Below are 13270 nucleotides of genomic sequence, written 5' to 3'. Positions count from 1 at the left end.
AAAAAAAAAAATAATGTTATATTTTTTTAAGGAAAAACCATAGCGATCGCTTTATATTATGACCTCTCAAACTTTATGGAATAATTAAAAACTTACATGTGAACATAAAGACCTAAACTGCATGAAAATTCTGTGCGCAGTGATAGAATTAAAACAATATGGTGCAGGGGTGTGAGTTTTATTAGCATCGGGGTATAGTTGTCAGCTCTTTCATACCATAGGGGGTTATTTAAACACTTCCCTGCCAATGTTTGCTCAGTGTAGTCAGGATGACTGCACTTTCTGGGTCAACATTGTCTGAAATGTTTTCTGAACTGTGTAACAAAAAATGTGTACGGGACATTTCACATGAGATTTTACGGAGGTGAGGTAAACTCTTTAATTTTTCCTGTGGGAATTCTATACACTCTGTTTACTTTAAAAGTATCGGTAGTGTTGTGGGAGATACGTGTGCATGACTTAGCGGCTCCTTCGTTAACATCTCGAGAATCAGTTGGGCTTAGAATTCTTTATAGCATCTTTATAGCTCTGCTTCACATATTATGTAACTGGCGCAATCCCTGCATGCTTTAAACAATGGGAGCAGCGAGGAGCTGGAGAAAGCCCCGAGCTGGCAGGTCAGCAGTAGGATATGGCTTTCTAGCTTACGCCTCTTTTAAAGGGTGATTCATATAGACGGTTTTATGATACTTTAATTATTTATGACCCGTATTCTGTTAATTCAATGTTAAATGGGATATAGATATGCTATATAAAAGCAACAGAAATAATAAAAATAGTAAAAAATAGCAGAAAATGTAGCGCACACTAGTACTACCCTGTTTCCCTGAAAATAAGATCTACCCTGAAAATAAGACCTAGCATGATTTGTTTGGATTTTTGAGGATGCAGAATGTTTTCAGGTTTTTTTTGAGTATGCTTGAAGTAGAAGCCCTACTCCAAAATGGAGCCCTAGTTACAGTTAAAAAAAAGACAATATAAAAAGTGTCCTGGCAGCTATACAGTTAAAAAAAGTAAAATCTATTGGAGCAAAAAATTATGTAAGACACTGTCTTCTTTTCGGGGAAACGGTAAATGTGAAATTCTCAATTTTCTGAATATCGGAATGATATGTTGTAGTATATCCTACAATATTTTTTCTTCCATTTTCTTGCACGGTCAATGAGTGCCGCCTTCCTGTTACTGTGGGGTGTCATCTGTTGGAAATTCCTCATTGGATTCAGTATATAAAGTGCCCTTCTTCACAACCCTGCTATATCCCCTGTGGTGTATGGATTGATTGGCCAGCTAGGGTAAAAACATCTGTCAGCCAATCAGCCATAATGTAAGTCTGTGTATTCTGGCCCCGCCTCTACTTGGGTGCCGGTTATTCTCCTGTCTGAGGTATCTGAAGTAGTGAACTCCTGTCAGCTGAGTGCCTGTGGCTATTAATTCTGTGTGGGGCTTTATTCACTTCTGTCTTATATTGTGTTATATACATTTCGTCTTCCCTTCTGCAATACATTCATTAATTACGTCTTGGTCTGACGTGCCATACTTGTGCCCTTTTTTTTACACAGACGAGATTTGTGCATTGCGAGACGCACAGATGTGCACTGCATTCTTTTGAATGGGGTCCTATACATGAGGGATTTTTTAATTCCCCCCCCACCCCTTCCCGGCATTGCAGAAAAAAAAAAACATGGCATGTCCTATCATTGGGCGTTACCTCGGAACACCTACCCAATTTTTTAAAAATATGTCTGAAAAAAACCTTGCATGCAAGTATGATGCGAGGTTTCCCAATGAAAATGGCTATTTAGCACTACGTTTTCTTCTATATTTTTGAAGGTAGCGCTGACTGATCACCCCCCGTCTTACCCTATTAGCATCATTCTAGATAGCAATGTGAATGAGCGGCGCTCCTACAGCCCAATAAGTGGTTCATATAGCAGCTCCCTCGGAGACTACATGAAGCAGTGGGGGGTCTATTCATATTTGGATTGTGTGGACAAGCAGTTTGAAAGGATTATCTTATTTTCAATGAGTGAAACCTAGCTTCTTATGTGAGTATTGTCAGTCGCCTCATGGTTTTCTCCTTCATTCAGAGGTTTTTGTTGCATTGTGGCATTGTGTACCTTGGAATCTCATTTTACTTCGATAAACTTACTATTTCCCATGGATAATTTTACTACTTCTTGTTTTGCCAGTTTTGAGATGTCTATGGTGTCTAGATTTCTAGCCACATCACTAGAAATGGTCAAGTCAGAGTCCTAACCTTAAAGGGGTTTTCCAGTGAAAAACTATTGATGACCTATTATCAGGATCGGTCATGAATAGCTGATCGGCCGGGGTCCACGCTGCAAAGACAGAGGTCGAAGCGGAAGCAGTGGAAGTCTCCACGATGACCCCTGTGATTTCAATGAGAGCCGTGCCTACAGTTACAACCGCCGGCGACTACATGAGACGTCGGCGCAGAGGCTTCCGCTCCGACCTCTGTATTTGCGGCACTGACCAGCATGCACCTGCACAGCTGGTGGGTCGGGGTCAGTTGTTCCGGACCCCGGCCAATCAACTATTGATAATCTATCCTGATGATAGGTCAAGGTCATCAATAGTATTTCGCTGGAAAACCCCTGTAGCCCTATTGAGATTCTGTAGCATGAGCTGAAGACTGCTATATATGCAAGGCATCCCAGAAATATTGAGACCAGCAATGGTCCTAAATGTAATCTCAACATTGTGCAAATCTATAATTCCCAACATGTGGAAACTACAATTTCCAGAAAGGGACTGTCAAGGAGTGCTGAGACTTGCAGTTTCCCAATTGAAGGGCAAGAGCTTGGAGGCGACTTTGTGACATTCTCATGAAAATCATGACTGACTTGTTTCAAAAATTGTGTATTAGTCCCGCCAATCCCTAGAATTCTAGGTTGGTACAATACCCATCCAAAAAGTGCCCACAAAACGTTAGGTTTATGAATTTCCGTAGGCTGGATCCACACAAGATAGTTTAGTGGCTCAACACTTGCTGTATGTTACCACTGCTGCCAGATGTACAATGTTGTTGAACAGGGATTTATGAGCTCCCATTCACACGTTAGATTTTTCTGTGGTTTTGTGCTCGTTTGAGTGTTTTTGATCTCCCGGAATACTCTAGGTATAGTGTTGTTGTGGCTGCTTTTCCCCATTGACATCAGCGGTAGACTGCAGTATTGAAAACCACATGTGAAAACTACTTGTGCTGATTTTACATTCAGTACTTCATATGTGGTTTAAGCAGAAACAGTTCTAGGAAAATTTCACAGACCTGTTTCTTTAACCTCTTGGAGTCCTGAACTTTAAATGTGCATCATAGTAAGTTTGACAGAGATTTAGTATTCGAGACTAATACATGAAAAGGTATATGCTTTATTATGGCACATGGATGTCATAGAAGGAGGTCCTCTTCTGGGGACTCCATATATGAGTAGAGAGCCACACTACAGTGCCAGATCCGGCCTATCCATGCCTGACGTACCATACAACACACTCCAAAATAGCCCTTTATCAAGCAGAAGTCAATATATCAGATGGTGACATTAGGCAAGTGAATTGCAATTTCCAGAATGTTGGCTATACGGCTGCCGAAGAATAGTGTGATGACAAGGAATGGGGACCTGAGGCTGCTGCTTGTTAAAGGGCTAATTTGCCCAAAATGTTGCTTTAGAAACACCCTATGAGCTATGAAAACCTTTGTAATCAGGCATCTATCACTTTTGCAAACGCAAGGAGTGTGTGCAGTCCCAGTTTTGGCAATTACTGGATTTTTTGGTCATGACTTGGCGACCTTAGGACATTGCATCATGCTACAATCCCTTGGGAAGGTGCAGCCAACAGTTTTTTTTGTTATATACAGTAGTCATCCAATCATATGAGAAAAAGTTACAATCAACCTTGCAAATGGCCAATGAGAGACGTTGGCCAGCAGTGACATCAGTGCTCCGCTGCTAGAAGTAATAGTTGCAGAGCACTGATGGGGGTGGCATAGTCTTGGCACCAGTGAACTGTGCTATAGAAGCTGGTTTTAAAGCACAGCCATGGAGTATCATGGACCTTGGGTCTAATCCACATTCTCATTTTGTGTGCACAGGGCAATACCGCTGAGTGCAGGCTACACTTTGAATCTGTAATAAGGACCCAGTTTGCACAACTCTGTGGCACTGATCCCAAATATGGCATGGTCCCTAACACAAAGGCCTCAGCCGCATACTGTATTTGGGACTGTGTGCTGTTTTAAGATGAGCACGGCTATGAGTTTGTGCACATTGACATTTTTTCACACGGGCCTATTGTCCGGTTGAAAAAACTCATGGTATGTCCTATTCCTGGCCATTTCATGGACAAGAAATAAGACATTCCAACAGATGTCAATGTGCTGCATCAGTGTAAATCGTACAGCACATGGACTGGTGGCTGTCTGATGCAAGTTGCTCTTGAGCCTCCCGGACGCAACTTGAACTCACAGCTAGTGTGCTGGAGGCTTAAAGTGGCTAGCATTCAGGAAAGCTAAGATAACCAAGGAGGGCTGATGTATGCTTGTTGACCCAAAGTCAGTCTATTTATAAATCATGCAAAAGTTTAACTTCTGGTCTATTTGGATTGCCATCTGCTATGGAAGTTTGAAAATAAGGAAGATGGAATAATACCTCCACAGTGTCCCCTATTGGAAGGCAGCATTCCTTCAAGCCAAAGTCAGACTCTTTATACAAGCCTTGTAAATAATGACTGGGCATTAAAAGCAAAGCCAGACTCCATGCACAGACAGCTGTTTCAGGGTATGTGCCCTTCATCAGTGTACAGTAGGAGTCTGGCTTTGCTATAAAGGAATGCTGCTTTCCAATAGGTGGCGCTGTTGAGGAATTATTCCATCTCTTCTTATTTGCATATTACCCAGAGGAGCATGAATGGCCTTTTGAGTCTCCTCACTCACTGTCTAGGTGCTCTCCCTAAGGAGAAAAGCTAGGGAAGTTTGTAATGGAAAATCTCCTAGGCCAAGTAGTCTGGTGCACGTTCTGCGTTTAATGCTTTTGCTCACATGCCCTTCCTGAATTTTAGATCATTTGCAGTGACTAATGTAAGCAGGCAAATGGTTTTTCATTAAGACTGCATTTGTGTTTGGAGTTGTAAGCAAGAAGGTCTTTTTTTTTTTTTTCAACTGACTGACAGCAGTCCCCCACGCCGACTCCTCGCCCCCTCCACTCGCTAATGATGGATATTTCTCACTTAATTAGTTCTACTTGCTTGTCTGATTCAGGTTAATGTTGCATGTCTAAACATTGCTTTGCAGAACAGCTCAGGTGCCAAACTGCTGATCGATTAATATACTTGGGTCAGTTTCCTTTTCTCTTAAAGGCAGAGGTCGAGGTTCACCTGCTTCATTCAACCAAGGAAATCCTTGTAACTATGTCAGCAACAAATCTGTTACATTTCTCGAAGATTTGATTGTAACTTTTTTTTTAATGGTTCCAAAGTGGAAGCCTGTCTCTGTAGGAACGGCGGTAATTATATGTAGCTGTCCACTAGTACTAGGAACTGTCACAACGGATTATGTATCATCTCAAATGATGGGCACCAAAGAAAATAATGGGTCAGTATAGACAAGAGGGAGAAACCAAGGATCATCCAAGGCTCCGTAGATTATGAATAGACCCGAGTTTCTGTCAATGTTGATGGATGTAATGCAGCTCGGGAACTCTGCTCTTCCTGCAGTGCTAAACTTCATCATCAATACTGTCACTCATTGTAGGCTTCACAGCTTTTTAACATGGGCAGAAAATGTTGCTGCAGATGCTCGTTTGGTCCGTCTGTTATCCCAATTTAATCACCACTTCAGGCTTCATGCACACTGCAAAGGCACGTACATAGAGGCGTCGCACACGGAGAACCTACGGGTCTGTGGGACTTCTCCGACACTTAGATTAAGAGGCAGCATACACACTACAGTAAACAGTAATAGTCTTTACTTGGCAGCAAAATTTGTGGTGCAGTTATTCTAATGGCCCATTTACACAGGGCAAGCCATTGGGTAAACTATGCCCGGCAGCTTGTCCCAGTGATGCTGTTACACAGGAGCGAGTACCGCTGGCATCACTCACAGCCCTGCCGGAATGGAGGTGTAGTGGGCTGGACAGCGTTCTCTCCCCGCCTGCCTCAATTCACAGTAAGCAGTCGTTCAGAAGTGAACGACTGCTGTTTAGATTGAACGGCGCGTCATTCCGGTTTCTGCATGCATTTATAGGGCATGACTATCCATCGATTTCCTGCGGGAATTTGAACGATTCTGAGCGATAATCGTCCCGCGTAAATGGGCCATGATATGATCGTTTCAGAACACTATAATTTCCTTTCACCCATTCAAGTTACAGTCTCTTTAAATGCACAGCAGCTCTGGTGTGGCTCTGAGGACACACTGGCTTACAAAAGTATGCAGTGAGTCAATGGTGTATAGGCTTCCACTCCTTCAGTATTAGAGTTGGACAATTACTGGAGTTTCCACAGCTCCGTGGTATTGAGTCTATAGAGCTTTCTTGCGGCTCAGTGCTTTCTGCTGCTCTCATGGCTCAGGACTACAGGCTGCACACAATATTTTATGGGCCTCTCATACCATACATCACCATCGGGCAGCATTCATCTTACAAGCTCTTATGGCCTGCCCACCACTGAGACCAATTATGTGAACCAGGGGAGGACACAGTTTTTCCACACTTGTTCATAATCTCCCCATCTGCAATGCCCCACACAGTAAGAGTATCCCTTTTTTAAGCCCCCCCCCCCCCATGTAGGGGCCACATAGTAAATTATGCTTATTGTGACTCCCACACAGTAAAAGTACCCCCAATTGGTACAAATTCCTTCTTTATGCTCCTACTCAATAATAATGCCCCATTCAGTAATAATACCGCCTTTTGCCCCCGTTCAGTAATACCCCCTTTCAGCAATAATACCCCCTTTTGCCCCATTCAGTAATAATGCCCCCTTTTTGCCCCATTCAGTAATAATGCCCCCTTTTGCCCCCATTCAGTAATACCCCCTTTCAGCAATAATACCCCCTTTTGCCCCCATTCAGCAATAATACCCCCTTTTGCCCCATTCAGTAATAATGCTCCCTTTTTGCCCCTTTTAGAAATGCTACCGCTTCTTTTTTTTAAAAAAAGAATACCACCTTTTTGCCCCATATATGTATAAAAGGGGCAAAAGACGGCATTATTTACAAAATGCAACCTTTTGGCCCCTTTAGAAATATTGCTATCTCCGACCCGCTTTTAGATGTACCATCTTTCCCCACTTCAAGTATTTTGCTCTTTTTTACATACAATTGCTACCTTGTGCCCCATTTTTAAATAGTGTTTCCTTTTGTGATAAAATACAAACTCCCCTTCCCCGTCGCTCTCCCGCAGCTGTAGTCAGCGGCCCTGTCCCAACTGACTCCTGGGATATGATCATGTTGCACAGACACATGATCGCTGCAGTCAGTCCCCGGTCTTCGTAGCTGAACCGTCTGGACATACGGTGTTTCTGCCCCTGATATGAAACTTGGGGCTTAAACAGACTAATGTACTTGTGCATATTTTTGTGCGTGTGAGACTCCCGCCCGCCAAACGTCACAAATCAAACCCTTTCATTTCAGAGGATTCATTCTAATGAGTGTGTTTTTCGCACACAATTCATGCGCGCAAGAAAAGATAGGACTTTCTATGGCAAGTTAAAAAAAGTAAGAAGGGGGGTAACCCGGCATACAACCCTTGTTCATGCACTAATACATTACATTGCCGTGAGCGTATTTGCGCATACATTCGTCTGTTGAAGCCCTAAGGCCCCCTGTCCATGGGCGTTGCGTTATTCCACGGCGGATCTCCGCCGCCCGGGAGCAGGAGCCGGCAGACGGATCTCCGCTGTCAGCCTATCTGACAGATAGGCTGACCGCGGAAAATTGTGAATGCGAATTGCCGGGCCACGAGCAGAGAATCGCAATGATTCTCCGCTCGAGGACAGGGGACCGGCGCTTTCCATAGCAACGCTATGGAAAGCTTCAGATGGTTTGATTCGCCGGCGATTTACCGCCAACGAAATCACGCCCGTGGACAGGGGGCCTTAGAATGGCTACTGGACTGGAATTAAGATCTCACACACAATATCCACAAGGAGACGACGGTGTCTGTTACCACAATCACATTGGGCATATTACAGAACCTTAACTTTTCTGTGTGCTTCAGTAGCATCGAGTACAAAGACCCCTTGTGCCGCCATATGGGCAACTACTTCACTTACTTTGTGCCAGTTTTGATACATCTTCCCCATTGCCATTTTAGGGCACATTCACACTGGGGGCATTTTGCCTTTGCATTGTTTCTATTTTGGCATTTAAAAACTCCCATTCGTACCCAGATGTTCGTAGGTCACAAGGAAAGCGTACTGATGCCAATTGCAACCTGACTTTGCTAACTCGTGCTTCTCTATATTTTGACCACACTAGTTGTTCTAAAATAAACCCAGGACCTTATGTGCAAAAACTGGTAGAGACAAAAATTTTGTGTGTTGCCAAAAGCAACCAGCCAGAACACTTTTTTTTCATTCATTTCTACACTAGTGTCCAACAACGGGACCCATCAAATCTGACAAATTGAGGTTACCTTGCTAAAATACTCTGGAAAAGCATGAATTAAAAGTTTTCTCCAATTTCTAGTTATTGATGATCCTTCTTCATGATGGGTCATCAATAGCGGATCAATTGAAGTCTGCTGCCAGTGACCCTTGGCGATTAGCTGTTGCCACGGGCTGGTTTCTGTGTACGGAAATGTTTTTTTGCAGAAGCATAGAGCTCTTTAGGTTACACAGTGGCCCCAGATGTTATTGCAGACTGAGTCTCATTCCCATCAATGGGCTTTGACTGCTGAGTGATGAGTAAACTGTTTGCTTCGGCTGTTTCACCAAACTTTTGTAAAAAATTTTGTTTCGGTCTGAAATACTTTGAACCAAACTGGAAGTTCACCAAGACCCCTAAAACTAGTGCTTAACACTGTTTAAAAGCCATAAAAGCCTATTATATAGGGCTTTTATGGCTTATAGACAGTATTCTACATCAGTTTTCAGGACTTTGGCTGGACAAATATCTGTCTGGGATGATTTAGTGAATCCTGCACTGAGCAGGGGGTTGGACCCGATGACCCTGGAGGTCCCTTCCAACTCTACCATTCTATGATTAGTGTTGAGCGAGCTGAACCAGTAGAACTCTGTTTTGGGAAGAACTTTACTGAACACTTGGTTCGAGCTTGTGGTGAACCAAAACTTTTGGCAAAGTTGCACCCAAAACAGGTTTCTACTGGTTTGGTTTTAGCTACACTATTCCTTTCCAGTGTAAAGGCCCATTTACATGGGACGGGTGTTGGGCAAACGATGCCCGACAGCATGTCCCTGTGCATACTCGCTTCTGTGCTGTTATCCTTGAGTGAGTATCGTTGGATCGCTCACAGTATGGCCAGCAGGGAGTCAGGGAGGCCGCCGGAGCGTTCTCTTCCCGCCCACCTCCATTCACTGTAAGCAGACAGCCATTCAGTACTGAACGGCTACTGTTTATATTGAACGGCTAGTCGTTTGGTTTTCAAGCATGCTGAAACTGAATGACTGGATGACTCTTGCTCAGTCCTCCAATCTCTGCATGCATTTACATGCGATGAATATTGTTCAAAGGGTTTTGAACAACTACCAACGATAATTGTCCAGTGTAAAAGGGCCTTTAGGAACTGACTGCTTCTGGCAGAAAAACAGCTCTGTACACACAGGCAGCAGTATGGGGGAAAATCTGATCGTTGGGAGTCATGAGTGGTGGACCCCCACTGAACGGTTATTGAGGACCTATCCTACACAAAACATGTACATGAAGCCCCATTTACACAGGATGAGTGTCGAGCAAACTATGCCCAACAGCGTGTTCCAGTGATGCTCGCTCCTGTGCTGTTACATGGGAGCGAATATCGCTAGATCGCTCCGAGTGTGGCTAGTGGGGAGGTGGGGCAGCTAGGCAGCATTCTTCCCCCATTGGCCTCCATTCACTGTAAGCAGACAGTTGTCCGTCTCTACATGCATTTACACGGGACGACTATTGTTCAAATACCTGCGGGAGCACAGGGATTCGAACAACTCTGAACAATAATCGACCTGTGTAAGTGAGCCTTTACCCTGGTCGTATGTAGAAACTAAATTAATATCCTTCGCAGTCTTCTATCCAGACGTTATATTCACCAATACTAATATTGTGCAGACAATATCTGCTCTTCGTGTAAATGTCCACATGTCCCCTCCCATGGCTGATCCCATTCCCATCGCTAATCACCGGAGATCATTCTTTATTAGTCTGACTGGTGGAGCTCATCTGTGCCGGGTCCTAACACATGGAAATTTATGCTGGTTTAAATAGCGTAAAAATGACTTTTTAATCATTCTATTGCAGCTGCAGATTGTCTACAGATAGAAGGAGCAACATCACCCATCCATATCGAATCAACCTGCAAATCTACAATGAAGTATTATTATTTTGCACTGGTCATCGTGCTGCTGCCAGCAAGTTATTGTATATCGAAGGTGCCGAGGTTTAGAGGACGGATAGCACCGGATAGGAGGAACATTAGACCGAATATCATCCTTGTCCTCACCGATGACCAGGATGTGGAACTAGGTGAGCAGACGACTTCATATATATATATTATATACTTGCAATCCACAGGCTGAATAACGTCTAGCGTCTTCCAGTATAGTATGCAGATTTGTTGTAGACCTTTCTGAGATTATTCATACATCTGCATTGGGGCTTGCAGAGATCCATCTACGTGCTGCACAAATGGCCCCATGCAGATGTATGGACACCAGCCAAAAAAGCAGTTGGGGGGGTGCTTTCACATGGCCAAAACCTTGCTGGATACCCTGCTGATTTTGATACAACATGAAAGTGGCAGAATTCTGCTGGTAATTCCGCATCAAATTCCACTTTTAGCCTTGTGGATTTTGGCGCAAATGTCTGCACCAGCAAATTTCGCAGTATCCTACGAAAATATTGATATTCGTGTGAAAGCACCCTTTAGGATATCTTCATAAACTACGCACCTGCTGTGAGCTTACTGCAGAGGGAAACCCGCAGCAAATACGCCAGAAATACAGTGTGGCCAAATCCAAAGCATGATTGTACCTAGCAAGAGAAACCAAGTAATCTTGTAGATAGGATACCTTTTAATGGCTGACAAAAACACATGATGTTATAGTGAGCTTTCCAACCTCTCAGGGTTTTTCCTCAGATAGAACCCTGCCCAAGCAAGAACCCTGAGAGGCTCGGAAGCTCGCTATAACATCATGTATTTTTGTTAGCCATTAAAAGGTATCATATCTACAAGATTACTTGGTTTCTTCTTACTGAGAACAATCACATTGTTCTCTACTGGCTAACACCGTACCAAACCTTTTTCAACTCCAAACTTAAATGGTTCAGATTTGGCTGTGGTTTTTGTGGCGGATCTGCTGTGGATTTTAACTTTTTGTATTTCAAGGGTTGAAATCTGTAGACTATATAGGCATACTGTGTATTTGGAATCCGCAGGATTTTTCAAAAACACTGCAGGTTCGTTGCTGAGAATTTCCATACCATGTGTTTGGAAATTTTTGAAATCCCCATATGTACTGTAAATGCTGCAGAAATAACGCAGCATTTCCACTGCAGGAATATGGCCTTACTGTTTCTGATGCTCTCGAAAGATTCCACATCTGGCGCATGCTACATTTTGGGATTACAAAAAGTTAGTCTTTTTTTTTTTTCTCTCTATTCCTGTGGGCTGTGGCTGGTATTAGAGCTCAAGTCCATTCAAGTGAAATGCTGGTGGCGTGTATAAATACCTGCAGTAGAGCTTGAAGATCCGATGCTGTCATTATCTGGCCGCCTTCACTGTTTTTAATGAAGCCCTGAAGGCATTGAAGCTACTGCTGAGTAAATGGCATGACTCAAAAATTAAATGCAGTTATTAAGCTGGTTGACACACATATATGTCTTATACGTTAGCAAAGAGTTTTATTTATTTCAGGATCGTTGCAGGTGATGAACAAGACCAGAAAAATCATGGAAGAAGGAGGTGCACATTTTATCAATGCCTTTGTGACCACCCCTATGTGTTGTCCATCCCGCTCCTCTATGCTAACCGGGAAATATGTCCACAACCACAACATTTATACGAACAATGAAAACTGCTCCTCTCCTTCTTGGCAAGCCATGCATGAACCTCGTACCTTTGCAGTATATCTCAATAACACAGGCTATAGGACAGGTAAGATGCTTTAGTACTATCTAGCCTTTCGTAATGGCGTTCAAGATAGATCAATGGAGATGTTTTTCGAAAGCAACTATGGGCAAAGAGTACTCATGATTTGCATGGTTAATAGGAAATATGGGAATAAAATGGGTGTGTCAGATGTACACTATAACAAGAGTAAGGTTGATTGAGATATTCAGTGGTGATCCAGATCGGTTTAGCCTTCAGATAATTCATTTATTACCCCTTCCCCCATGGGTACTCATTTTTCCGATCTTGGAGGGATGGAAGGCTGAGTCACCCTTGAGCCGGCTACCTGTACCATGTGGGAATTGAACTGGCAACCTTCAGGTCATGAGCGAGAGCTTAGGACTGCATTTCTGCAGCCCTAACACTCTGCATCACACGGGAGTTTCCCATGATAGGTGGGTTGGGGGTTATGCATGGCCGTTTGCCTATGCCTCATGATATGAAGGGGGTACATGAAGTGGGACAGCTCTGGGCGAGACTTTTTAGTTCTACTTATCGACCCACCTCTCCTTGTGTACATATTTAAAAATACATTTCCTGTAATTTTATAGAACTTTAAGGTTTTTTTTGTATAAATTGTGTTTCTAAAAACTGCAAACTTGCCCTAAACTATTACAAACCATTGTAGTGATTTTCCTGCAGTTGTTAGTATTAATTTCGACATCTCGTAGACCCGCACAGCCTGCCAGCAAAATACTTTTCTTATTTTCATTGTTTGAGTCTTGTCCTGAACTTTGAACCCATCACAGAGCTCTCATTCTTAAAGAGATAGCATTCATCAGAGAAATCTGCATTCTGTCACAGATGCATCAATGGATCCCTTGGTACAATAACGCGATGGGCATTTAATAGGCTTTGGAGTATTTTCAGCACTGAATAAAACAGGAAATTCCATAGTAATTGGAAAGAGATTTATAAGAATAAAGCCAGCA

At 43.1% G+C, this 13270-nt stretch overlaps 1 protein-coding gene across 3 annotated transcripts in view; it reads left to right on the top strand.

Moving 5' to 3' along the window:
- SULF1 (sulfatase 1) overlaps positions 1-13270 on the top strand; it is a 126204-nt gene that overhangs the window by 45290 nt on the left and 67644 nt on the right. For all 3 annotated transcript variants that reach the window (XM_066578556.1, XM_066578555.1, XM_066578557.1), the window contains 2 exons: positions 10469-10693; positions 12084-12323. In XM_066578556.1, coding sequence (XP_066434653.1) covers positions 10537-10693; positions 12084-12323 — 397 coding nt within the window. In that variant the 5' untranslated portion in view covers positions 10469-10536. The remainder of the gene's footprint in view (positions 1-10468; positions 10694-12083; positions 12324-13270) is intronic.

This window comes from Eleutherodactylus coqui, chromosome 9 (genome assembly GCF_035609145.1).
Source record: "Eleutherodactylus coqui strain aEleCoq1 chromosome 9, aEleCoq1.hap1, whole genome shotgun sequence".
Lineage (NCBI taxonomy): Eukaryota > Metazoa > Chordata > Amphibia > Anura > Eleutherodactylidae > Eleutherodactylus > Eleutherodactylus coqui.
This window is presented reverse-complemented; position numbering and strand designations above follow the sequence as displayed.